This window comes from Pistacia vera, unplaced genomic scaffold (genome assembly GCF_008641045.1).
Source record: "Pistacia vera cultivar Batoury unplaced genomic scaffold, PisVer_v2 Contig294, whole genome shotgun sequence".
Taxonomy (NCBI): domain Eukaryota; kingdom Viridiplantae; phylum Streptophyta; class Magnoliopsida; order Sapindales; family Anacardiaceae; genus Pistacia; species Pistacia vera.
In genome coordinates this window covers 617,800-643,451 of record NW_022196106.1, presented here as the reverse complement: position 1 = coordinate 643,451, position 25,652 = coordinate 617,800, and the positions used below count along the sequence as shown (strand labels likewise).

General features: G+C 34.2%; 1 protein-coding gene and 3 long non-coding RNA genes across 5 annotated transcripts; all 4 read right to left on the bottom strand.

Annotated features, from left to right (window-relative positions):
* Positions 1–7,171: 7,171 nt before the first annotated feature.
* LOC116135150 lies at positions 7,172–8,458 on the bottom strand. The gene is made up of 3 exons (XR_004128850.1): positions 8,420–8,458; positions 8,112–8,290; positions 7,172–7,952 (listed from the first exon to the last, which is right to left on the bottom strand). It is a non-coding gene; the product is annotated as an uncharacterized LOC116135150 (long non-coding RNA).
* Positions 8,459–8,465: 7 nt separating this feature from the next.
* LOC116135149 lies at positions 8,466–9,912 on the bottom strand. 2 transcript variants are annotated; one of them, XR_004128849.1, is made up of 4 exons: positions 9,858–9,912; positions 9,667–9,765; positions 8,899–9,551; positions 8,466–8,647 (listed from the first exon to the last, which is right to left on the bottom strand). It is a non-coding gene; the product is annotated as an uncharacterized LOC116135149 (long non-coding RNA). The 2 variants fall into 2 exon arrangements; XR_004128848.1 differs by having other exon boundaries at positions 8,466–9,551.
* A 920-nt stretch (positions 9,913–10,832) lies between these two features.
* Positions 10,833–11,233, bottom strand: LOC116135086. The gene is made up of 3 exons (XR_004128837.1): positions 11,180–11,233; positions 11,058–11,109; positions 10,833–10,896 (listed from the first exon to the last, which is right to left on the bottom strand). It is a non-coding gene; the product is annotated as an uncharacterized LOC116135086 (long non-coding RNA).
* Positions 11,234–11,540: 307 nt separating this feature from the next.
* On the bottom strand, positions 11,541–14,456 carry LOC116135134 (disease resistance protein RGA2-like). Its single transcript, XM_031420839.1, has one exon. It carries the CDS (start codon positions 14,454–14,456, stop codon positions 11,541–11,543), a length of 2,916 nt encoding a protein of 971 aa, XP_031276699.1.
* Between the last annotated feature and the right edge of the window lie 11,196 nt (positions 14,457–25,652).

Sequence of the window (25,652 nt, the reverse complement as noted above, 5' to 3'; positions counted from 1 at the left end):
ACATTAGAGCAAAGAATTCCACTAAGACAAGAAATACATTTATGGTGCCTTAATGTTAGATAATCCTTTCTCTTCCAGCATTATAAAATCTACTGTCGATGGAATCTGATGTCTGGTACAGATTGAATAAAAGAGAATAAAATAACTTGACATGAGGTATCTTTTGATGGACAAACGGGTATGTGTTGCTTTTCTTTGTGGTCCCAAGTTTCTTGTACAAAAATAAAAACACAAAAGTTGGTTTTAACTTTTTTGTCCCCCAACTCTTGACGTATTGAACTCTATATATTCATGCTTTTCTGGCGTCTTCTTCATGAAATCTGATTACCATTTGCTTTCCTTTCTGAATACCTTTGAGGTATTCATTTTGGTTAAGGTTTCTTATTATGCTTTAGTAGACTTATAATTACTCTCTCCTCTTGTCCTTGTGCGATGTGTTTGCAACCTGATGAGTGCTTGTGTGTAAGTTGTTGTCCTGAAGATCTATCTTTGTTGTTGAAACTTGAGAGGAGTTCAATTTTAAGATGGTGATGTTGTGCATCGTGAAGCTTGCTGTAAGCACTTGAAGTTCAACCAAAAAAGATAGAGTTGTCGTGTGGAAAACAGGGAGTGTTTTCCTTTTTGAGGCAATTACCAATAATGATACGGGTACCCTTAGAAATTTAGTTCAAGACAACGAAGGAATTCTAGTACAAAGAATTGATTATCAGTTGAATACGTAGTTGAACCTTGCCTCAAGGTACAGGCGGGTCAAATTCGTTCATGATATCATTGAGTTTCATCCTGAAATGGTTGCATCTATATACAGGCGGGTCAAATTCGTTCATGATATATGAACAAGAAGCTCAAGGATCCATTTCATGAAAGTTTGTCATCAAGGATGTGGTAATGCCGTTCATAGAGACAAAGCTTACAAAAAGAGGGCATGTTGATGTGGTAATGCTCATCAATTTTTTTGTTGATTTCAATTGAGTGGCTTATGATGTAGAATTTGTTTAGAACACACTAGAGGTGGGGCCGGATTTTGCTCAAAAAACCAACAAGACTGGATTTTCTAGATTGCACTGTGCTTGTAGCAGAGGATACTCGGAGATAACAAGATTGTTTTTAAGGGTTGACCAAGACCTTGCTCTGCAATACAATGACAAAGGTTACGCCCCATTGCCAGGTACAAGACTGGATTATCACTAGTGTATCATGGTTATCATATTTTCCTTTAACAATCATGACAGTAGTCAAATCAAATGACTGATCTTGAAGTACAATGCCTATTAGTATTATCAATAACATCTAGTATGAAATAGAAATGTAGATCTCATGTCAGCTCACCAAGTTGAACCAGACATCAATTGAGCATTTGCTTCATCAGATGCGTTTTCCGTTATTTACAACTCATAAGGGATGCAACAGAGGATGTTACGGTAAAAGATAATTTTCTTTAAAGAACTTGTAACTCAACAATTAAAAAGGGAGTAAACAATCTTTTACAACGATGTTACACAATCCAAAGTATTCACAAATTATAAGTCAAATAAATTCTGACTGAGCACAAAATCAGAAACATTGTCACAGAAACCATTTATCGAAATCTCCCATGTTGAAATTAGAAACATTTTAACCCTTCAAAACGAAAACCAAACACATTTTTTCCCAGCAACCAAACACATTCCAATATTCCACTCTATCAAAGAGAAGTAAAATCCCATTAGACTAACAAAGCAAGTTGAGTTAGTTAAAATTTTGAGATTTATAAAGGATTTTGGGTTTCCAATTGAACGATTGGCAGAAAGGGGAGGGAAAAAAAGCTGTTTTGTTAGTATGTAGATCACATTTTTGCTTTGTAATTAAATCTCCTTTTACCTCGCTTTATTTATTATTATTATTATTTTTAACTTGTTGTTCCCTAATTGATAACTTTAACAAAAGTTTTTAAGTTATTCTTATCACCTAAGTGATAATTTAATATAAAAAAATTTATGTTATTCTTATCATCTAATCAATTAACAATATTTAAAGATTATTTTCTTCAAAATTTCAGGGAAAATGGAAGTTAATCATGTTTTATAATATCAAGAAATTAGTTTCGGATACTTTATATATATCGTGATACCAGTGTTCTAAATCTCTTTCATCTCATTTCACAAAAGTCCAAAAATACTTTAACAAAAGATGTACCAAAAATAAATAAATAAATAAATAAAATTCATCACAACTTGTAAATTACTTGATATTAGTGGCCAACAAGATAATCCAATTACTTAATTCAGTTGTAAGTAGAGGCACGTAATTAATGAATTTGGCTAAAGTTCATTCATATTCAATAAATAATACTGATTTTGGTTTTGAGAGTAGTTGTGCAAATATAAATTATTGTATATAATCTCAATTTGTATTGATTTATTTTGCACTAAATCTTGTATTATTCTAGTTTTAAAGCTGATAAAAAAAACTTGAGGTATGCATAAATCAAATTAATTTATAATTTTACCTAGCCTTATACATGCCCACCTTTGGTTTCTTTGAAATTAAGCATATAGAAGCAAAAAGATGTCTGACACTTGGACATATGGTGGGATTAATTAAATATGAACATATGGGTACATTGAGAAGTTGCTAAAGAATGCTGTTATATTTAGAATTCGGCTGAGTTAAATTGAAAAATATTGGTGGTGATTTGTGCATTGGAAATGGTGTTTGCATGAGTGGTGAGAGTTAGGTTGTTGAGAGAAAGATTAATTTGATGGAAAAGCATGAAATGTTTTCAAGAATTTCTTTTTATTTTGGAAGTTCCCATGCATCATTCATATTAGCCTTATTATATTTTTGGTTGTCTTAGCATTTTACAAGACTTGAATTGACTATTTTCTCTAAACATTCACAATGTAATGTGTTATATATTGTGAGAAGTATATGTATATGGTTACGTCTTATAGAAGCATCGATAGAATTAGTGCTTAAAAGAGGTGAAGTTAATAATATAAATAGGAGTTAGGTGCGGTTGGACATCACATTTGTAGATGTTGGGAAGTTTTACTTAAAAATGAAACATGTTGTTTTATTAGATTATATTGGCATGCACTCGGTTGGAATGTGTATAGTCATGTATTGGGAACTTGTTGCCTTGTCCCTTGTGTTGGAATGCTGAAATTGGGGGTGTAGGATAGTGTTTAACATGTGTTGTGGTTGGTTCTTGGAAAGGAGTTTGGGTTCGGTTTGATTGAGGTTGGAGAATGGAGATATGGGCTGGATATTAAATTATAATAAGATTCTAATTTAATTTGTGTTGAAGGGTTTAATGGAGTTGATGAGCTTAATTGAATTAGTGGACCAATTAGTATGGTGGGCTGGTCTAAATTAAAGTAGGCCCAGATTAAATTGGTTTGGGTTTTTTGTTATAATGGGCGGGCTTATTATTACTTTAAGGTCCAATTAATTGTTGGGCTGTTGGGTTTATTTAAATTGGTGGCTTCATTGAATAAAAAAGGCTAATTTGATATGGCGACCCATGGTATTCGAAAATCTGGTACAAGGATATAGATTATTGTGTTTGGCATGAGTTGAGACAATTATATACTCAGTTTTGGTGATAGTTGTATCGGTTTAGGTAAATTTGATATGGCAACCCATGGCATTTGAAAATCTGGTACAAGGATGTGGATTATTGTGTTTGACATGAATTGGTACGATTTAAGGTTTGACGGTATCCGAAATTATATTGGGTTATTGTTGCATCATTACATGAGCATTTATGGTGTTGTATGACAAGCAAACAGACTTTTCACATGCAGCTTTTTATGATAAAGCTATTTTCGTAAACAATATTTACTTATTCACTAGGTTTCCTAGCTCACTATTTTATGTTTTTTCCACAGGTTCACATCTTGAGTCCCTCAAAGCAACCCAGATCTGACAAGATAGAGAATAAGCGGGAGGGGGCATGACACAACTCATAAGGGATGCAACAAGATGTTGTAGTAAAAGATGATGTCAATTTTTTCAAAAACCTATAACTCAACAATTGAAAAGGAAGTATACAATCTTTTACAACAATGTTACACAATCCAAAGTATTCACAAACTGTAAGGCATATAAATTCTAATTGAGCACAAAATAAAAAACATTGTCACAGAAATCGTTTATCGAAATCTCCCATGTTGAAATTAAAAAACATTTTAACCTTCAAAACGAAAACCAAACACATTTGTCCCCATATTTTCCCAGCAACCAAACACATTCCAATATTCCACTCTCACAAGAGAAGTAAAATCCCATTAGACTAACACACCAAGTTGAGTTAGTTAAAATGAGTTTTATCTCACAATCAAACCAAAAGAACATAAAAGTTCAAAAGTTTCTATTCTCTTATCGCCAGTTTAACTACATTTACGAAGCAACAAACAAAAACGCATAAATAGGTTATGGTAGAATATTGTCATCCACTACGAATAAAAATGGAATCTCGAAGCGCCAATGGCATCTTTCTTTGTAGACTTCTCTTAAGGTTTCTCTTTTCATTTATGGTTCTTATAAAACCATTCATTTTCAAAGCAAGAAGTGAAAAAAGAAAGGTATATACTATTGCAGTTTTGACTGTAAAAGATCCTTCTCAAATCTGGATGAGAAAAGGATTTTCAAAAACAGCTCATAAACAATTCATGCCTAACTGTATGCCATTCCAAGATTGTCTTATTCACTTCCCACCGCCAGAAGTTTTTTTTCCTAACGAGCCTAGCCACCATTTCAGAAGATGGATAGCACCTGTTTTTCTTTCTATAGCTGTTATAGCTTCAACGTCTTTCCAATAGCTGGAGCTTTCTTTGCTAACAGGAAACTTGAAGCCTGCAAGAATTATGAATGTGTGAAGAAGAAGAGTTCCTGGAAAGAACCTAATTAATAACATGAAATATCATAAGGATACTTTCGTACACGCATATTACTTGAGGAATGTAGAAAGTTGACTATAAAGTAGAGTCAATCAAGTGTTGCAGGATTACAGCTCATCAATGGATTGATAGCAATAGTATATGTATGTAATAACTTCTTCAACATTACTTCACGCAAGACACTTAAGAAAAGGAAATGGATTCAAGGCTTTTTGAGGCAATTGCCAACAATTATAGAGTTGCCTTCGACAATTTAGTTCAAGACAATGAAGGAAATTCTGGAACAGGGAACTGATTATCACTTGAGCACCGTGTTGCACCTTGCCTCAAGGTTCAGGCACTTCGAATTGGTGAAGGACATCATTGAGTTGCATCCTGAAATGGTTGAAACTGTGAACAAGAAGCTTGTCGAAAAGGTAGAGCAGATGCGTTAATGCTGCTCCTGGAGGCTAAGCCGTGGATAGCTGTTAAGCTTAACTATGAAAATGGAAGTGCATTTCTCATAGCCTGCAGACAGGGGCATCTTGATATGGTGAAGCTCATGATGAATCAGTCTTGGCTAATGGACTTTGAAGAAGATGGGATTGATCCAACTGCTCTACATGTTGCTGCATCAATGGGGCATTCATGCTTACTCTGGAATAACAGTTGGAGCTGATCAACTTGTTTTTCTGAACTCATTTGAGTGCGTTATGATGCAGAAATTGTTCAGAACATATTGGATGTGCGGCCAAATTTTGCTTGAAAGAGCAGCAAGAATGGATATTCTCCATTGCACTGTGCTTGTAGCGGAGGATACTTGGAGATAACAAGACTGTTTTTGAGGCTTGACCGAGACCTGGCTCCACAATACAATGACAAAGGTTACATCCCATTGCATTTGGAAGCCATACATGGCAAAGTTCCAATCCTTGTAGAATTCTTGTTAAGTTCTCCTACTTCCTTCCAGTACCTGACAAAAGAGGGAGAAACAGTGTGTCATCTTGCTGTAAAATTCAACCAATATGATGCACTTGTTTGTCTGGCAAATTTCTTCATATAATCTGATCCCCTCTAGATCCTCTCTAGAGGAAACTATCAAGTATTTAAGTGGAAATGTTTCAGGATTTCAGATAAAGAACAAAACATTTTGCATTCTAATTGATTTTAATTAATAACATGATGTCTTTATTTTGAAATGATTTCAGTTAGCCATGTAAATTGTGAATACAACAAAAGAGATTATAAACTGCTGCAATAATAGATGACATACGGTACTTGAAATTCTTGAACTGTATCCAGGTAATGCAGAAAGCAAGCAGTTAAAGAAAGCCGGAAAGGCCGCTGCTGGTAAAAGTACAGAGTTGTTGCCTCTCTTAGCAGGGGCACAAGAAACTAATTCACAACAGTAGACACTTGAAAACTCCAAAGATTTTCTTGAGAGCCTTCTTCAATATCTGATTGATATAGGCACGGTTGTGAGCTGCCCATAGACTTCAGACTCGGCTACCAGCCAGAGGCTGTGCTTACACCAAGCTCAAGCATGTCAGCAAAATCTAGGAAGGATTCAGGTGAGTGTGAAATAAAAGAAAAATATAGTAGTCATGACAGTAGCCAAATAAAACTACAGATCCAGAAGAAAAAAATGGATATGCTCACCACCCGGCCTTGACACAAGTGCATCAGCAAATCTTGTGGTTTCTTGCCCACACCAAACATGGAACTAATGTCAACAAAGGATTTACTTGAGGTTCCATCCTTTGAGAAACCAAAAATTCAAGATGAAAAGCCATTAGAACCAGTGTCTTTAACAGAAGCCAAGGATTTGTGCGATCTGAAAGAAATCAAGACCCTGAGTGATAAACACAGGAGAGAATTGAATCAGCTTTCTAAAAGTCGCAATAAAAAGAAAAAGCAATATGGGATATACAGAGAGGCTGTACAAAATGCCAGGAACACATTTATAATGGTGGCAATTTTGATTGCCACAGTTACTTCTACTGCAGGCACAAACCCTCCTGGTGGAGTCTTCCAAAAGGGGTCATTGAAAGGGAAATCTACAGTTGGCCGAACAACAGCTTTTAAGGTCTTTACAGTAAGCAACAACATTGCATTTTTCACATCTTTGTCTATTGTTGTTGTCTAGTCTAAGTCAGCATCATCCCCTTTCAAAGAAAACAAATGACGAAATATTGGTGAGTACTAACAAGGTCAAGTCAAGTGGTGGCTGTGTCATTCATGGCTATTGCTTACATTGCTGCAACAACGGTGATCATCTCACTCCAATATTTTGATTGAATAACTTCTCAATGAAAGCTCCTTTCCGTGTGCTTGGAATTTGCACCATTGCCTTCCTTAAATTCTCCGTGACCTTTCCAAGGAGGCTCGGCAGGACTTTGCTTGCAGATGGAGAGAGGACTTTGCAGGTGGTTCCTCTCTTCTTCAGCTGCTCACACTCCTGTTTTATCTCTTGTAGACCACAAAGCATAAATGCATGATTAATAGCATTAAAATTTGGAATGGTAAAGAGTATGGATAATATATCAAAGACTATATAAAATGCCATGGTCCAATATGTTAGCTGCATGGTTCCAGTGTTGTCCTTTGGAGAAGACGCCCAAAGAAATGAACTTACCTTGTAATAACATGATTGTAATTCTTCTTTTGCTTCCCATCCTTCTCATTCCGTAATGTGGAGAACTCAGACAGGTGAGACACGTGTAGAATGAGCAATTATTTCATCTGGCATATTGTATTTCCTTGATCCTTCACATGCACCAAAACAAAAATATGTACACCAACTTTCCTTAACAAAGAACAAAAAGTATTTTAATATCAATATAAGCATTAACACACCTCAATGAGTAATCAAAGGATTTTATATAGTGAATTTCGAGCAAATGAAGAAGCTACCTACATGATTGATCCCTCATAAAGAATACCCAAATTATGGATTTTTTTTTTTTTAATTACTGCTTTAGTCTAGTCTGAATCTATTTTTACATTGTGCTATCCTCTCGCTTGTGAGCCACAAAACAGTCAAAGCACTTGGAATAACAAATCTGTGCCGCCTCTGAAATGAATCTACCCCTGTAATTAATAATTCAAGCATTAAAAATGACATGATTTCTTATTTCAGGTGCCAACATATCAGATACATATTCAAACTTTGTGGCAGTATCAGCAAACTTGCATATAATTAATAATTAGAGATTAGAAATAATAACAAAGAGCATACATAAGTACTACCTGTGGCTTGTGCGTTGATGGTTATTGCTGCAGATTTTGACATATAAAATCGATTTGGATGTTAGGGATGTGAGAGATTTTGGGCCAGCCCGGTCCAATTTCCTTATTGTATCGTTCTTCTTGAATAGGAGATTCAGTTATCTCTAATTCCTTGAGTGTTGTCCTCCGGAGAAGGTAGTCTGGCAATATGCCACTAACTGTATAATCACCTTTTTCTTTGGCAATAACATCTAATTTTTATTTATTTCTGCTATCTTAACCACTATGTCATTACGTAAAACAACTTCCTTGAAGCCAAAGCAACATACCTTCTTCTTAGGATCAAGAGCCTCCAACCAAGCTTCTCAGCAAATCTTTAAGTTTCCTTTCATTAAACACAAGTTCTTTTTAGAAACATTGTCTGTAAATGGAAAAATATGAATAGTACAATGCCTATTATCAATAACATCTAGTATGAAATAGAAATGTAGATCTCATGTCAGCTCACCAAGTTGAACAAGACATCAATTGGGCATTTGCTTCATCAGATGCATTTTCTGTTAATTACAAGAGACGCTGTGAAGTTTGCGTGATTGGCCAATAGTATTAAAAGTAAATAAAAAAGAATAGAGAGAGGTAAACAATTATAACTAACCAATTTGTTTAGAAGCATTAGAAAGCAGAGGTAATTAAGAAAAAGGAAATAAACTCAAGGCTTCTTGAGGCAGTTTGCAACCATGATATAGCTGCTTTTGTGAATTTAGTTCAAGGCAACAAAGGAATTCTGGAACAAAGAACTGATTATCACCTGAACACGGTGTTGAAGCTGTCGTCCAGGTTCAGGCACAACCAATTGGTAAAGGATATCACTGAGCTTCATCCTGAAATGGTTGCAACTGTGAACAAGAAGCTTGAGACTCCATTGCATGAAGCTTATTGTTAAGGGAAAACTATTAAGCTTAACCATGATAACGGAAGTGCATTTTCATAGCTTGCAGAGAAAGGGTATCTTGATGTGGTGAAGCTCTTGATGAAGCAACCTGGCTAATGGAATTTTAAGAAGATGAGGATGATTTAACTGCTCTACATGTTGCCACATCAACGGGGCACACAGGTAACACAGAAATACATTGCACTGTGCTTGTAGCAGAGGATACTTGGAGATAACAAGATTGTTCTTGAGGGTTCACCAATACCTTACTCTGCAATACAATGAAAATGGTCACTCCACATTGCACTTTGCAGAAGTGATGCTAGAAATGATGATGAAAGCAAGCAGTTTAAGAAAGCCTTAAGAGCAGCTGCTGGTAAATTAAAGAAGCACAGAATTGGCAACTCTCTCACAGGGGTCACAGAAATACATTCTCAACTGCCGATGCTTGAAAACTCCAAAGGGTTGATATGGGCAACAGTGTGAACTGCCCTTAGACTTCCAACTTTGCAAGCAGCCAGGAATTGTGCCTACATCAAGCTCAAGTGTGTCAGCCAAATCTAGAAAAGTATCAGAAAAATATGACAGTCGTGACAGCACCCTAATGAAAAAACATATCCAGAAACAAAAACCGGATATGCTCACCACCTGGCCTCGACGCAAGCATATCAACAAATCTTGTGGTTTCTTGCCTACATCAAGCATGGAACCAATATGAAGAGAGGAGTTGCTTCAGCTTCCATCCTAAAGAAACCAGAAATTCAAGATGATAAGCAATTAGAACCAGTTACCTTGACAGAAGAAAAAGATTTGTGCAATCTGAAAAAATTCAGGACCTTGAGTGATAGACACAGAAGAGAACTGAGAAAACTTTTGAAAATTTTCCAAAAAAGCAAAGCTATATGAGATATACAGATTGCACTTTCAAATGCCCGGAACTCAATTATAATGGTGGCAATTTTGGTTGCCGCAGGCACAAACCCTTGGTTGAGTCCTGCAGGAGGGGCCATTGAAGGGTATCAACAGTGGCAGAACAACTTTTAAGGTCTTACAGTAAGCAACAACATTGCATTTTTCACACTTTATGCATTGCTGCTGTTCAGTCTGATAGCTTGTCATCTTTCTGCGTTCACATCTTACAGTAAGCAACAACATTGATTACTCACAGGCTCTTGTGGATGGCCTTTTCCTTTATAGCTATTGCTTACGTTGCCGTGACATGGGAAACCATGCCACCTTGTGGTTCTACAGGCTCTCAGTGCTGGGACTATTGTAACCATTTTCGTGTATTTGGACTTCTTCTGTAAGCCTAATCACTTCTCCTCGGTTGTATATTTGTTTTGGGGTTAAAAGTATAAAAAGTAATAGTTGCACTTAAAAAGTAAATCAATAATTTATGAAAAGTTATGCTATATATTTCTCCTAAGCTATGCTCACATTCTGCTCTTCTCCGTTGTAGACCACAATGCATTAAATCCTGATTACTAGCACTGAAATCAGGAGTGATAGAAGTATGGATAAATCAAAGACTCATTACCTGCTTGGTTTCAGTGTTATCCTCTGGAAAAAGGCGCCCTGACAATGTCTTTAACTTGGGACAGCATCCAATTGCAGACGAATTAAGTCATAACATTACTATAGTTCTTCATTTTCTTCCCTCATCCTTTGGATCTGGTAATTGGAGATATGAAGAAAAAATACAGATGAGACAAGCTTTCCAAAGATTTCATCCCAAAAAATAAAGATAAAAATTGACCTTACCAACCTGAAGTCAGACAGGTAAGAAAAGCGAAAACAGTACTTCTTTAATCAGGTATATTGTATGACGTTGATTCTTTAAGAAATGTTTAATGACATCATGTTAAAGTTGCTTCTCTGCACCCAAAAAAAAAAAAAAAAAAAAGAAAAAGAAAAAAGGGACAAAAAGGAAACAAAGAGTAATTTAATATCCATATAAGCATAAGCAAACCTCAAAGAGCCATCAAGCTGCATGATCAATCCAAAGGTAGGACTAACAAAAGTACAGAAAAATGCACCTTTTGTAACTGCTTTTGACTAGCCTTAAACTGCGTACTTTCTTTTCTCCACCTAAGACAAAATTAAGGATGTTATTCTGGGGTGACTATTAAACTTCACAAAGAAACAGAGAGCTGGTCACCTTGTGCTACTGCTATCCTCTGTCTTGTAAGCAATGATCCAAGACTCATAAATTTGTACCTCTGAAATGAATCAACCCCTGTTACATTGATTGAGTATTAATTAAAGCATTTTAAGTAAATTTCGTAGCAGAAATAACAGTACCCAGTAACCTTAACATTTACAATAAGTAATTTGTTAAAAATGATAATAAGATGGAGTGATAGAATATTAAAGAAGAAATTGACAAGATAAGTTTTGTAGTGTTTGTCCAGACAATAATATAACAATAATTTGATTAAAAAAAAGTAACGTAGTTCGTAGATTCGAAGTAATAACAAGGAGTATACATAAGTTATTACCTGTGGCTAGCGGGTTGATGTTTATTGCTGCCGTTTGACCCATTCATCGATTTTGATATTAGGGATGTGAGAGATCTTGTGCCAGTCCTCTCCTGTACCCTCTTTGTATCGTTCACGTAGAATATCACACCCAGAAATGTTCAATTCTTTGAGTGCTGTTCTCTGGAGAAGGCTGTCTGGAAGTGCCTTTAATTTGGGGCAGTTGTAAATATCCAAGGTAGCAAGACAAGGCATGAATGTAATATGTTCCTTATCTACTCCCTTCTTTGCATTGTCGTTGTCCCACTCTCCCCATTCTTTCATATCCCAAAATTTAAGTTCTTCCAATTTGGGGAAGAAATAAGTTGATGAAGATGACGAACAGATTCCACTTTCCATTCCCCAAAACACATTATCCACTTTTTTCACATCTTCCATAAAAAAAAATGTAAGTCTTTCGAGGGATGGCAGTTTCCCCAATGGATGCAAATTCTTACAATTGGAAACATGCCAAAGATGTAAAGACTTCAGCTTGGTTAATGACGTGATCCAAGTGGAAGGAAAAGTGTTGCCTCGGTAGTATTCTATCTGCAGCATCTCTAATTTTGGAGGTGGTAGTAAGGCTTCGAGGACTAATTCATAATCTTCACATGATACCCCTCCTCCAGGAGTTATCTCCACCCAAACCGTCGGCCCCTTTTTCCTCTTATAAAACTGCAGATTCAGACGAGTGAGGTTTTCCTTATTCGCGAGTACTTGGTTAATTTTACCATCACTCGCAAATTTCACAAATCCCAACCCTCTTATTGTAAGGCTCCCTTCAAGATTATTCAAAAATTTCAATCCTTCGAGACTACATGCTTTGCTGTCATTATCACCTTCACTACTTATAACGAATTCGCTCAATGTTTGAAGACCAGTTAATTTAGCAATCCCTTTCGGAATGTAAAGTAGTCCGTGACTCCAAACATTTCTTAATCGCCTCAAATTTACTAATTTGTCTATCCCTTGAGGTAATTCAACTATACTACGACAATCATTAATGTCTAAAGTGTGCAAATTATATAATTCACACAAACTTTCTGGTAACTTTACCATAAATTGCCCATGCAGATTGAGATATCTTAAATGAATTAATTTTTTTATTTCTTTTGGAATCTCTTCAACAACTTTAAATCCATGGAACATCAATGATCTTAAACATGTCAATTCACATAATTTCTGTAAAACATCACTGGACAATGCATTGCCATCATGAAACATGATGAGACTACGTAGACTTTTGATACTACAAATTGACATGGGAAATAGAACTCCTTTATTAACCTTCAAAAATAAATGACGAACATTTTTGTTAGAAGAGTTTATAAACGGATTATTATCACCAATATTGACTTCTATAGCAAGACACTCACCATTACTCAAAAATAGAGCAAAGTCATGCACTATATCATGCATCTTACAGTTCCATATAAAATCTTTAAAATTTGAAAATTCTTGGAAGAAAGATCGTGTTGCCAAGTGGTGAAAATACTCTTCACCTATTGTCTCTAACTTTGTATCTTTTTCTAACCCCAAATAACCTTGTGCCATCCATAATCTAATTAAATCATCTTTTATTATATCGTGATCTTTTGGAAAGATAGCACAATAAAAGAAACATTTTCTTATCGAGGATGGCAAATCGTTATAACTCAACATCAAAGGGGATAGAAGACCATTTTCAATCTCCTCTAATTTCCACATCTCACTATGTAAAATACGTTGCCATTCATCTCTACTCCTCTTAAACTGCAAAAGACTCCCGATGGTTTTTGTAGCAAGAGGTAACCCCTTGCACTTCTTAACGATTTCTCTACCAATTTCTTCTAATTTTTCACACTCATGAGTAGGTCTTTCAAGAAGAGCTAGCCTCCTAAATAGTTCCCAATTCTCTTCATAGGACAATTCTTCAACGTTGATAATATCAATTGACTTCATAATACGTGCAACTGACTCTTTACGTGTGGTAATTAAAATTTTACTTCCATGGAGATCGTTCTTCAAACAGTGATAGAACGGTTCCCATTTATTGTAATCTTCATTCCACACATCATCTAAAATAAGAAGAAATTTATTACCCACAATAGAGTCATGAATACGTTGAAGGAGATTTTGTAGATCTCCTTCGATAGGAGTATTAGAACTTTCTAGAGATCGAATGATCGCTCTAGCGATCCTAGACTCATCAAAAGGATTTGATACACACACCCACATTATTGCATTAAAATGGCTCTTCACTTCATTATTATTGTAGGCATACTGAGCGAGAGTTGTTTTTCCAATTCCTCCCATCCCTACAAGTGAGATGATTTGGAGGCGTTGTTCACTACTCTCACACAATAACTTGCGTACTAAATTATTCTTTTCATAATCTCTACCACATATATCAGATACATCAATAAAAGAAGTAGTTTGCATTGACTGATAATCAGGTCTCTCATTAGCTGGAAGGACATTAAGATTATAACGATCTTTTTCTTTGTCAATAGCATCTAGCTCTTTATTTATCTCTGTTATCTTAACCGCAATGTCACGACGTAAAACAACTTCTTTAGAGCCAAAGCAAGGAGAGGGAAAAAAGCAACATACCTTCTTCTTAGGAGCAAGAGCATTATGAGCATAACCTCCCTCAATTTTCAGTTTCATGATTTCAGTGTTCCACTCATCCAACACATCTTCCACGTCATAACATGCGTCTTTGAGCCGATTCAACCAAACTCTCACAGCTTTATTCTTCATTTGTTTTTGGTCAGCATCAAGTAGCACAGCTTGAATGGCTTGAAGATTGTTCTTAAGCTTTTCTACTTCTTCGTCAACATCTCCCACTAGCCTCACCTGTTTTGCTATGAAGCTAGCAGTTGGAAGTAGAATTGAATCCAGCAGCTCCAAGGAAACCGAAACAATTGCTTCAGCCATATTCACTATTCAGATATGATCAATAATATGAAAGAGAAGAAATGGAGATATTTGTTTCGTATGCCTTTGTGTTATGATAGTGAATGCTGCCATCCATACATATATTATCCTAAACTTTATTGCAGATTGCAGAAGTCAACCAACCGCGTTTAATATTGAAATGTATTTTTCAATTTTTTTTTTTTTTTTTCCAATATGTGTGAAAGTAACGTGACTGTTATCATTAATTTTGGAATTTTTTTTAAACCCCCCGAGATTTGCCGAAAACCATAAATCCCCTCAGGTACTAGTAATTACGTTCAACTCTTTGCCGTCAAATAGTTAGCTTTAACATGATAAAGGGTAAAAGATAAAGTTTTATATTTATTAAGTTTTAATACTATTGCACCCCGAAGCTCGCAAACTAAAACTTTGACATCAAAACCCCCAGAAATTACCACATAAACCCCCTGCCATAAGTTTATTCTTGGTAACCATGAGAGTTGATTAATTTTGACCAAACACGGTTATTTATTTACACTAATTATATTTTAAACTTGACTATTTTACCCTCAAATTGATTATCAACTCATTTTTAAATTTAAAGAAAAAGTAAAATAACAATTTTCTTTTTTAAATTCTTAAATAATACAAACCCTTAACCTAAAATTACAAATATTTAAATAATAAAAGGAAATTTAAAATACTTTTAAGAATTTAGAAAAATTAAGAATACTTAAAAAAAAAAAAATACTAAAAACAACTAAAAAAAAAAGCCAAAATCTAAACAATATTTGTGCAACTGCCAACTTATCAGTCGTGTTTTTTTTTTTTTTTTTTTAGATTTTTTTAATTTTTTTTAACTTTCTAAAGTTTTGCAATATATATATTTTTTTATTTAGATATTTCAATTTTTCCAAATTTTTTATTTTTAACTTTTTCAAATTTTTTAGTTTCAATTTTTTTTTAAATATAACAATTTGTAATATTTATATAATTTATTAATTTTATATATTATGTCTAACATGTAGGGGAGGGGGCTGGGCTGTGTTAGTCTATCATAAAATTACATAATTATCAACAATTCATGAAAAAATAAAAAACTTCTAAACCTAACCCACTCATGACTCACCCACATCGCGGCTCCTCTCTCCCTCCATATCCCACAATCTCCCTCTTTATCACCCATAGTCACCGCCCCTCTCTCCCTCTCTAACCCATTGTCGCCACTTGTATCAAACCCCATACCCCACAACTGCTAGTCCTCTCTCCCTCCCAACCTGGATGTCATTGGCCCGGCCGTCTCAAAATCTCCCAAACTTATAAGTTAAAAGTAAATATTTAAATTAGTCAACTTACAAAACTCTCTTTTTAATCGTACCTAAAATTTAAATTATACATAAACAATTTATAATTTTTCTTATAGAAAACCCAACAAAGATAAATTAAAAAAAAAAAAAAAAAAAGACAAATTAAACCACTTAAAAAAACTATTTCCAAGTAATTGTACATGAAATTTCAAATTATTCAATAGATTTAACTTTCAAATAACGGCCATAAGAACAATACATACATGCAATTCGTTGTATTGTACTCTTGTTGAAATAATGCAAGGGGAGTTCTCTTAGAAAAGCAAGTAGAATCCTACAAAATTCAAACTGTGAAATTCTATGTAAGTATTGGCTTGATAAAATGCGAAAAGAGTGAGGGAATTCGGCTAGGCCGAGGGTTTTTTTTTTTGGGGGGGAGGGGGGGGGGGGGGGGGGGGGTGGGGGGGGGGGTGTGGAAGACTTGTTTTGGGCAGAAGGATATTAATGTCATTTAACAAAATTCTGTCAAAACTAACGAAGAAGGGTTACTAACGGTAGGGGGTTTATAAATTGTTCCAAACCTCAGGGTGTTTTAAATAATCCGAAAGCATATGGCAATTGCACAAGAAATAAATTGTGTAATTGACTAAAGTTGACTCATCTTCTGAAAATAGAACGTCCTTTCACATGACTTTGGGCCTACCATCCCTTTCATTCAAAATTATTTTGTCCCCCACTCTTTTCTTTCACATGGCTATTGGGCCTACCTTCCCTTCTTCCAAAACATTATGTGTTATTAGTTGAAGAAAATTGGTCAAAAGATGCTCTTTCAATCAGTAAAATTCTAGGAAATTTTTCCATGTATGGGACCCAAATTAATCTTATTCAAGAATGGAGGCTGTATATAAATCATAATTTAATTGTTATATATATATGCATTGACTTAAGTCAATTTTAATTAATTCTATAATTTTCTAGTGATCGAAAGAGCATCTTTCTCTTTGAAATGTTGTCTACATAAATCGACCCCGAATGGATTGAGTTCTCTAATCTCTATAGAGTATTAATGGGCCGTAAAGAATTCAAAAACCAATATATAGGCCTTCTTAAAAATAGAAACACCATATTGTTAAAAGCAGGGACACAATCACATAAATTAAAGATGAATAAATTAAGTGAAGAAATAATGAACTGACCATTACTGTCTAATTTATAGTAAGCTTAATTTTTCTCTCAAACACCCATGATTCACCAATGAGCTGGTGTTTTAAAATCATTATAGCATTTTCGAAAATGTTTGTTTGCTACTTTTGTAGCCTAATCGATAGAATATAATCGACATTTTCTCATAAATTTTTGCCCGTATCTTCTGGAGTTTTCTTTTTCTTTCTTTTTTTCTTTATAAAAAATAAAAGAGAGAGAGAGAGAGAGATGAAACTAGGGAGGTTTAATAGATAATCATGTTTTATACTGAACAGCCCATGACATTTATTCTTGTAAAGAGAAATTAGCACCTGATCTTTTATGTTTTGGTACCCATTTTGTTGAAAATTATTTTATTGTAAGTCATGTAAGCTTTATCATCCGGAATTTTCAATGTTATGATTTGATTTTTTGGTTTCCAAGATTTTTTACACACTCCATACTCTAATTTAGTAAATTTATCATGAATGATTGAGAAGATAGACCTGATATACCCCACCCATCTTGTTGGATAGCAATAATTCTAAGAAGAAAAACAAAAAAAGCAAATTAATGGTCCAGCACACTTGTCTTACCACAGCTTGCTATCCACAAGAAATAAATTGTATAATTGGCTAAAGTTCATCCACGTTCTGAAAACAGTACGTGGAACCAGTTTTCTCATAAATTTCTGGCACCAGTTTTCTTTTTTTTTCTTTCTTCTTTCAAGAAGGGAAAAAAAAAAAAAAAAAAAAACCGGAGAGATGAAACTAGGGAAGTTTGATAGATAATCATGTTTTATACTGAACAGCCCATGACGTTTATTCATGTAAAGAGAACTTAGCACTTGATCTTTCATGTTTTGGCACCAATTTTGCTGAAAATTATTTTATTGTAAGCTTTATTATCCGGAATTTATCATGAATGATTGAGAAGATAAACCTGGTATACCCCACCCATCTTGTTGGATAGCAATAATACGTACTGATATTTATCACATGACTTTTGGCCCACCGGTCCTTTCATTCAAAATTATTTTGTCCCCCACTGGATTAACTTTAAGCCAAGTACTAATGTATTTCACATAGCTTTTGAGCCTACCTTCCCTTCTTTCAAAACAATTTTGTCCATCAATTATGATGTGTTATTAGTTTAGAAAAAGAAGAAGAAAATTGGTCAAAAGATGCTCTTTCAATCAGTAAAATTTTAGAAAATTTTTCCATGTATGGGACCCAAATTAATCTTATTCAAGAATGGAGGATGTCTATATAAATCAACCCGAATGGATTAAATTTAAACATGTAAATTTTAGAGGACGCAATTGGAATAAAATTAATTGAGTTCTCTAATCTTTATAGAGTACTGATGGGCCGTAAAGAATTCAGAAACCAACATATTGATTTTTTCTTGTGAGCAAGCCGTGGAGGATGTCTAATGGCTTAATTAATCATATACCCTTCGATTGTACAGCAACATACTGCTTTAAGACAATAAATATTTTCTTTCATATTGAAAGTTAAAGCCATGAATAGAAAGTCCTATTAACAACTATACTAGGTAATTAATTAATGGGCTCAAAGGATTTTATAGACAGAATTTAGGGAAAATTGCATCCTGACATGATTGGAACACAAGAAGCTCCAAATTCCATTGCCTGAATGAAAGCTTGTCGTCAAGGGAAAGCCAAGGGTTGTAATTCTGCTCTTTGAGACTAATCCATGGTTAACCTTGAAGATGAATGTGCATATTCCATAGCCTGCGGACAAGGGCATCTTGTTTGATGGAACAAATTAATGACGGAGCTGATGAATGTTTTTTGTTGATGCAGAAACTGTTCAGAACACATTAGAGTTGTGTCCAAATTCTCCTAGAAGAGAAAATAAAAAATGGATTTTTTCCATTGTTTAGGTTGTATCACAGGATATTCTTGGAGATAACAAGATTGATTCTGAGGGTTGACCAAGACCATCCTCTGCAATACAATTACAAATTGCACTCGGAGTTGTATCCATTGTGCAGGTTGTATCCATGAAGATTTATTGTTGAACTCTCCTGCATCCTTTCAGTGCCTGAAAAAAGAGGGGGTAACAGTGTGTCATCTTGCTGTAAAATTCAACCAGTATGATACAAATGACATTAAGAAGCAAAGATTTCTTACAGGATTACAGTTGACAGTAATGGAGAAAATTCTGAATAACTGATAAATCCTTTCGCTAGTCACAACTTCTTTTTAGCAACCTTGACAAAAAAGCAAATAATATCTGCAAATAACTATGCCTATTAGTGTTATCAATAAAAACTTAATTCTTCAAGACAGACAAGAGCAAGAAGGAAATAAAAACATGTAGAAGCTCACCAAGCAAATGTGGAAACAAAACATTAGGCACTTGTTTCATCAGAAACATTTTCTGTTTGTTGCAAGAGAAATCGGTTCCTCGTAGTTCTGTCCTTAGGTATATTTTATCTGTTGATAAGTAACAAAACTTTATATTCTAAGCATAATTAGTATTAATAGCAAATCAATTCTGCATATAAAGAAAAAAAAAATATGACCAGTCAACATTTTCTGATACATAATTTTTTATTGAACATATGTAAATGAAGAAAGTATAGAGGGGGTAACAGTGTGTCATCTTGCTGTAAAATTCAACGAATATGCACTGCATCAAAACTAAAACACGCTGCATAATTGATTGGATCCATCCAACCTTAAGAGACAACCAATGACGCAAATTTAACATTTAAAGCTTCAAAGTTCAGTTATGGAAAAGTTCTTTGTTTTAACTGCTTTAAGTAGTCAGAAAACAAACTTCCCAAGACATTATTTCCAGAAAAATCGAAACAGCTTAGCTGAAAAATCAAAACAGAGGTCATATAGATAACAGAAATGAAAAGCATTACTGCAAATCCTCTTCTCTTCTCCAGCTGATCACATTCTAATATTCCCTATCTTGTAGACCACAATGCATTATAGCTATTTTGATAAATTTCTTTGCCCCAGTGAAAAAAAAAAAAAAAATAATAATAATAATTTCTACCCTGAACACTGATTCATGATCATTAGCATTGAAATCTTGAGTAATGCAAAATGGATAACTCAAAGACTATATAATCTGCCATTGACCAATATATTACCAAGATTAATACTTTCACAAATCAAAAGCAGAGAGGATTTCTAAAGAAACCTGTTGCATGTCTGTATTTTAGCATATTGAAGTTCAATTTCGAATCTATATTTTAGAAATTTGAAAATAATTTCAGAAACCATGTTGCACATTTGAGACAATAGCACCATATACAATTTGACACAAAATGTTATCTAGTTCTAGATTAGAAATACAAAAATTGAAAAATGATGATAAAAAATCACCTGTGGCTTGTGGGTTGCTGGCAGCTGCTGTCAATTTGATAATTCAGTTTGGGCTTCCTAGCAGGTACGAGTACGACCATCAATTTGATGTTTAGGTATCTGCTTTAGGAATTATCACTGATATATCGAGTTTTATCTTCTGGAAAAAGCCACCTGGTAGTGCATTTAACTTGGAGCAGCATCCAATTGCTAAAGAACATAGAGATGATATATATAGGAATTCAAGGGATGGCGATTTTCCCAAATTATGCAAATGCTTACAGTTGGAGCAATCTATGAGACGTAATGCCTTCAGTTTGGCTATCGTCATCCAACTGGAGGGAAATGAGTTGCCTCTGTAGCCCTGTATCCACAAATCATATAAATTTGGCGGTGATTGTGAGGCCTAATTCATCATCCTCACCTCACCTGATCTCTCCCCTGCTTCACGTTTATAAAATATTAATATCAACTGAGAGAGGTTTTTCTTATTCTTAAATACTTCTGTCATTTCACCACCCCTCACATTTGTCAAATTTCCCAACCCTCTTACTTCAAGATTAGTAAAATGATGAGTTAATTTATATTTACTTAGTTGACCTTTTCATGTTTATTTTAATACTAAAAATAGATTTTTATCATTATTAATTATACTAAGATATTAGCTTACATATTAGTTTTCTTCAAGTCATTATTGCTATTGAGAGAGAGCATAGGAAACTGAATTTCCATGGAGAAGATTTCAGTCCGAATGAATACAGGTCATTGCATATTTGGGTCAGTAGGGATTGGGCTGGGCGTTGCAACAGATTGAAGTCTTGGATCCTAAATCTTATGGACAGTATTGGTGGTGATGGTGGTGGAAGTGAGAGTGAGCGAATACATTTTTTTAACTGTTGATGAGACTGTCAATGGATGGTGGAGATCTGATGTTGACTACAAAATAATTAAATATTTGGAAAAATTTAATTTAATTAAGTGAAAGTGTGAGTTGATTATTACAGTGAAGAGGGAAAGGGAGACACTAGAAGTTTTGGGAGATGAATGAAGAAGAAAGGAGAAAGAGTTGTTAAGCGGCTAGGGAGTCGGTTGGGAATTTTAGTATTTCTTTTGGGTAATTTTGTCCTTTGACTGCAAGTCAATTAAATTTTTTTTTTCTTCTTACAAAAAATAATAATATTAAGATACAATATCAAATTTTTAGTTTTATTTTATTATTTTTTATATGTAAAATTAATCTCAACAATATCTTTGAACTTGCTATGGACACAACACAAGTTTTGATGTCTAATTCTAATGATTTTGCCAACCTCTTTTTATTTTTATTTTTATTTCTTTTTGTCTTTAAAAATCTATTTATTTATATTTTTACATTAATTTAAATTTTAATGTAACCAGCTTATAAATTACTTTCATACCCTTTCAGATAATCCAACACCAAGAAACTATCAATTATTAGGAGAGATTGACTTAATCCACTATGAACTTTTGATCTAATATCAAGGTCTGGAGTCTGGACCTTTCAAATACTAAGAAATGTTCCCCTAAACTAACAATCGTTAATCAAATCTTAACTCTAAAACAACATATTTTACATATAGAAGAGTGAATTAAGGGTGAATTGCATGTTTTTTTTTTTTCTTTTGTATACGAGTGAATTATCTAATATACCATTATATAGGTTTGCGTCTATTAGAATTAAAGGGGATCTGTCTAATAGTTTAAACTTTAAACTGTTAGACTTGGAATACTAGATCCAGACCCAGGGGCAAGGATAGATGTGATTATTTGTAGTTATAAGTTTTTGAATGTTTTGTGAAGTCTATACCCTTTTACATATTTTTGAAAAAGCATAACTAAATTCAACATACCCTTATATATAATAACAACTTGTTGATAACGAATTTAATTATATTCTAGAAATAAATTACATTAAAATTGAAAGGTCATTATGTAGCCATACCAAAAGGGCTTTAATTTTGATAAATTATGGGCACACGAACTTTGAAACATAGCCAATTTAGACATGTCAAAGTTTGCTTAGTCACATGAAGCATGTCTTAGCTTGTAACAAACAGCCCACACTCAACCATACTTTGGGCCTAGCCCATTCAATTTCCTTTAGATAAGTTGAAGCCATGAAAGAAATTTCCATTAACAAAAAATGAAAAATATCACCTAAACTTAAATCAGATCTTTAATATTATGAAAAACTGGGTTGCAACCTTTATGAATTATGGACTTGGGAAATTAAATTTTCTTAATAACAATAAGAGGATTTTCAATACCTGTATAAGAATAAGCAAATGTCAATGAGCCATCAAAGAATTTAGTGCAAAGGGAGAACCTTCCTTAAGCTGCATAATTGACTTTGAGGAAAATGCTCTGTTTTAAATGCTTTTCAGTAGTCTGGAAATGTTTTCCACCTTAATTCTTAGAGCTAAGAGAAACGATAATGAATTACAAACTATGTTGACCATCAGACAATTGAAGGCAAAGGAAATGGATCCAACAAACAACTCATTAAAACTTGAAAACATTATTACTGATGATCTTTGCTTCAATGTTCAGCCGGTTCGAAATGGTGAAGGCCATTGTTGAGTTGAAGATTAAGCTCCAGACTCCATTGCAAGCTTTGTTTTCAAGGGAAAGCCAAGGGTTGTAATGGAACACACAGATAATATCCACATTTTATTCTTAATATGGAACAAATGATGGAGCTGATGAATGTTTTTTTGTTGAACTCGTTTCAGTTGGCATGATGCAGACACTGTTCAGACGTTCTTTTTAGCAACCCTGACTAAAAAGAAACAGTAATACATGCGTTGAACAATGCTTGTTGTCTAATTTTTCAAGAAAAACAGAAAACAAAAAGGATATAGATATATAGATCTGATGGAAGCTCACCAAGCAAATGTGAAAACTAGTGACGATCCGCCATTGGCCAACAGTACAAATTGGTTCTTCATAGCTTTGACCTTATGTGTATTTCCTCTGTTGATCAGTAACATATACTTAGATTATACACATAATCAGCTTCTGCAGCACATCAATTCTGCATATCAAGATAACCAACATAGCCAGTCAAAATTTTCTGTGAAATATATGTTTTTTAATGAACATAAGTAACCAATTTGATCTTTTGGGAACATACAATTTGATTTCTTTTCCTAATCATTTAGGTTGACTTCTTCTTCTCTCCTCTATTGTAGGGCAAGAAACTGCAGTGAGACAAGAAAGAAAATATTTGTTTTGGTGCTAATTATTCAAAATTTTCAATCCTTCAAGAGTACATGCTTTATTATCATGATCATCATTACCACTTATAACGAATTCCAACAATGTTTGAAGACCACTTAATTTCTGAATCTCTTTTGGAATATAACTTAGTGTTACAGAGGTATTTATTAAATGTCTCAAATTAACTAATTTTTCAATTCCATGAGGCAATTCCCGTAGCATACAAGCACTAATATCTAAAGTGTGTAACATGTTGAAACCACAATCAAAACACACAACAAATAAAGTAGAAAAGTAAAGAGGACACAATCAATTTACCCTGGTTCGTTCTCAATTACTGAGAACTACGTCCAGCGTTCAAATAGAGCAGTTTCATTGAGTTTCAAAATCTGTAGAATACAATGATGAAAAAGTATTGGCAACTTACTTTTTCTCTCTATTTTTCTCACACTAGGGTTTTTCCACTATTACAATATACATATAATAGTAACCCTAATCTCATTGGGGCTAACCTAATCTAACTCGACCCAGGCCCAAATATTTACAAATCAATTCTAAACCCAATTACTAATTGGGCTTATTGTCAAGGGGGTGCTGCCCCCTCAACCCCACTCACTTAGTAGCAAGTGAGACCCCCCGAATGCGTCAACGTAAGCCGATAATCCGCCAAGTCTATGCAAAGTATGAACCATATCCAACACAACACACAAACTTTCAGGTAACTTTTCCACATAATTTCTTCATACTAGCCTTGTTAGCATGACTAGCAAATTGATTCTGCATTTTTAATTAAAAAACAGAACTTGTCACACAATGGAATGATTTGGTTTCAAATAACCACCAATAAATGACGAAAAACACAGAGCACTGAGAGAAAGTATTATATAACTAACCTTTTGAGTCCAAAGACCAATTTTTGTGGTGGTGTTGTCTAAAATCAATGTAACAATGACTTGTCATTAAAATAGCTTCTTTTTTTCTCTCCTCTGCGAATAGAAAGTATCATACCTTAATTAAAAAAATAGCACCTAAACACTAAAATCAGATAATTATTTTTTCAAAAATGGGGCTGTGACCTCTAAGATACATTGACAGAGATTATATAGCATATTTCAAGGTTATCAATAGCAATTTATTTTGGAAGCTCACCAAGCAAATGTGGAAACTAGACATGAAGCACTTGAGCCTCAATGAAGTTCCAGGAGATATTGACCAATAGAATTTGGTCCTTCAGTACTTTCTTTGCTGATTGGTAAAGGAGCTTTAAGTTCTTGAAATAGCTAGAATGAGTAGTAAAGGAATTCTGGATATTAAAAGAAGCATGACAGTCAAACAGTTCTATGATTTACACACTCTCTGATTAGAACTTAAACAAATGAAGAAACAAAAAACAGATCAGTGACAAGCAAGACTAACCAATTTGATATGTACAGTAGGCACACCATTAGAGTCCTTTACAGAAAATTCTCAGCATATTTAGCAGTAGTAGCAAATCAATTCTGCATATGAGGAAACAGACCATCACCAGTCAAATATCTGCAATATACTTTTTTATTGAACATATATAAATGAAAGAATTGAGGGAGAATTACCACGCATAACTAATTAATTTGGTTTTTGGGATAGATAAAAAATTTGATTCCTTTGTATTAGCTTCCTGAAACCGTTCTCCACGATACAGAAGTTAGAAAAATGTTCTGGTGTAACTGCTTCTGAGTAGTCTGAAAATCTTCCCTCCTAAATTGTTCAACCTGGTAGAAACTAAGGCTGTTATTTCCTATTCTCGACCAATGCATCCTTTATTGACCACCGAATGCTAGAACACCCTGACATGAAAATATATTATTTACGAGATTACAAATGGAATTAATGATTTAACTGATCATGAGGAACCTTTCACTTGTCAAAAGTTCTTTAAGCAACCTTGTCTACGAAAAGATTGTAGTTGCTTAGGACATCAATCACCTATTAGGAATTAGAACTCTGTTTCTTAAAAAAGAATATATATATATGTGTGTGTGTGTGTGTGTGTGTGTGTGTGTGTGTGTGTAAAAGGATGTAGAAATCTAGACCTGATGGAAAACTCACCAAGCAAATGTGAAAACCTGACATAGAGAACTTGTTTCATCAGCCACA

Bases quoted from the DNA above. Each gene is read 5' to 3' on its own strand.
- LOC116135134 (XM_031420839.1), bottom strand. From the start codon at position 14,456: ATGGCTGAAGCAATTGTTTCGGTTTCCTTGGAGCTGCTGGATTCAATT.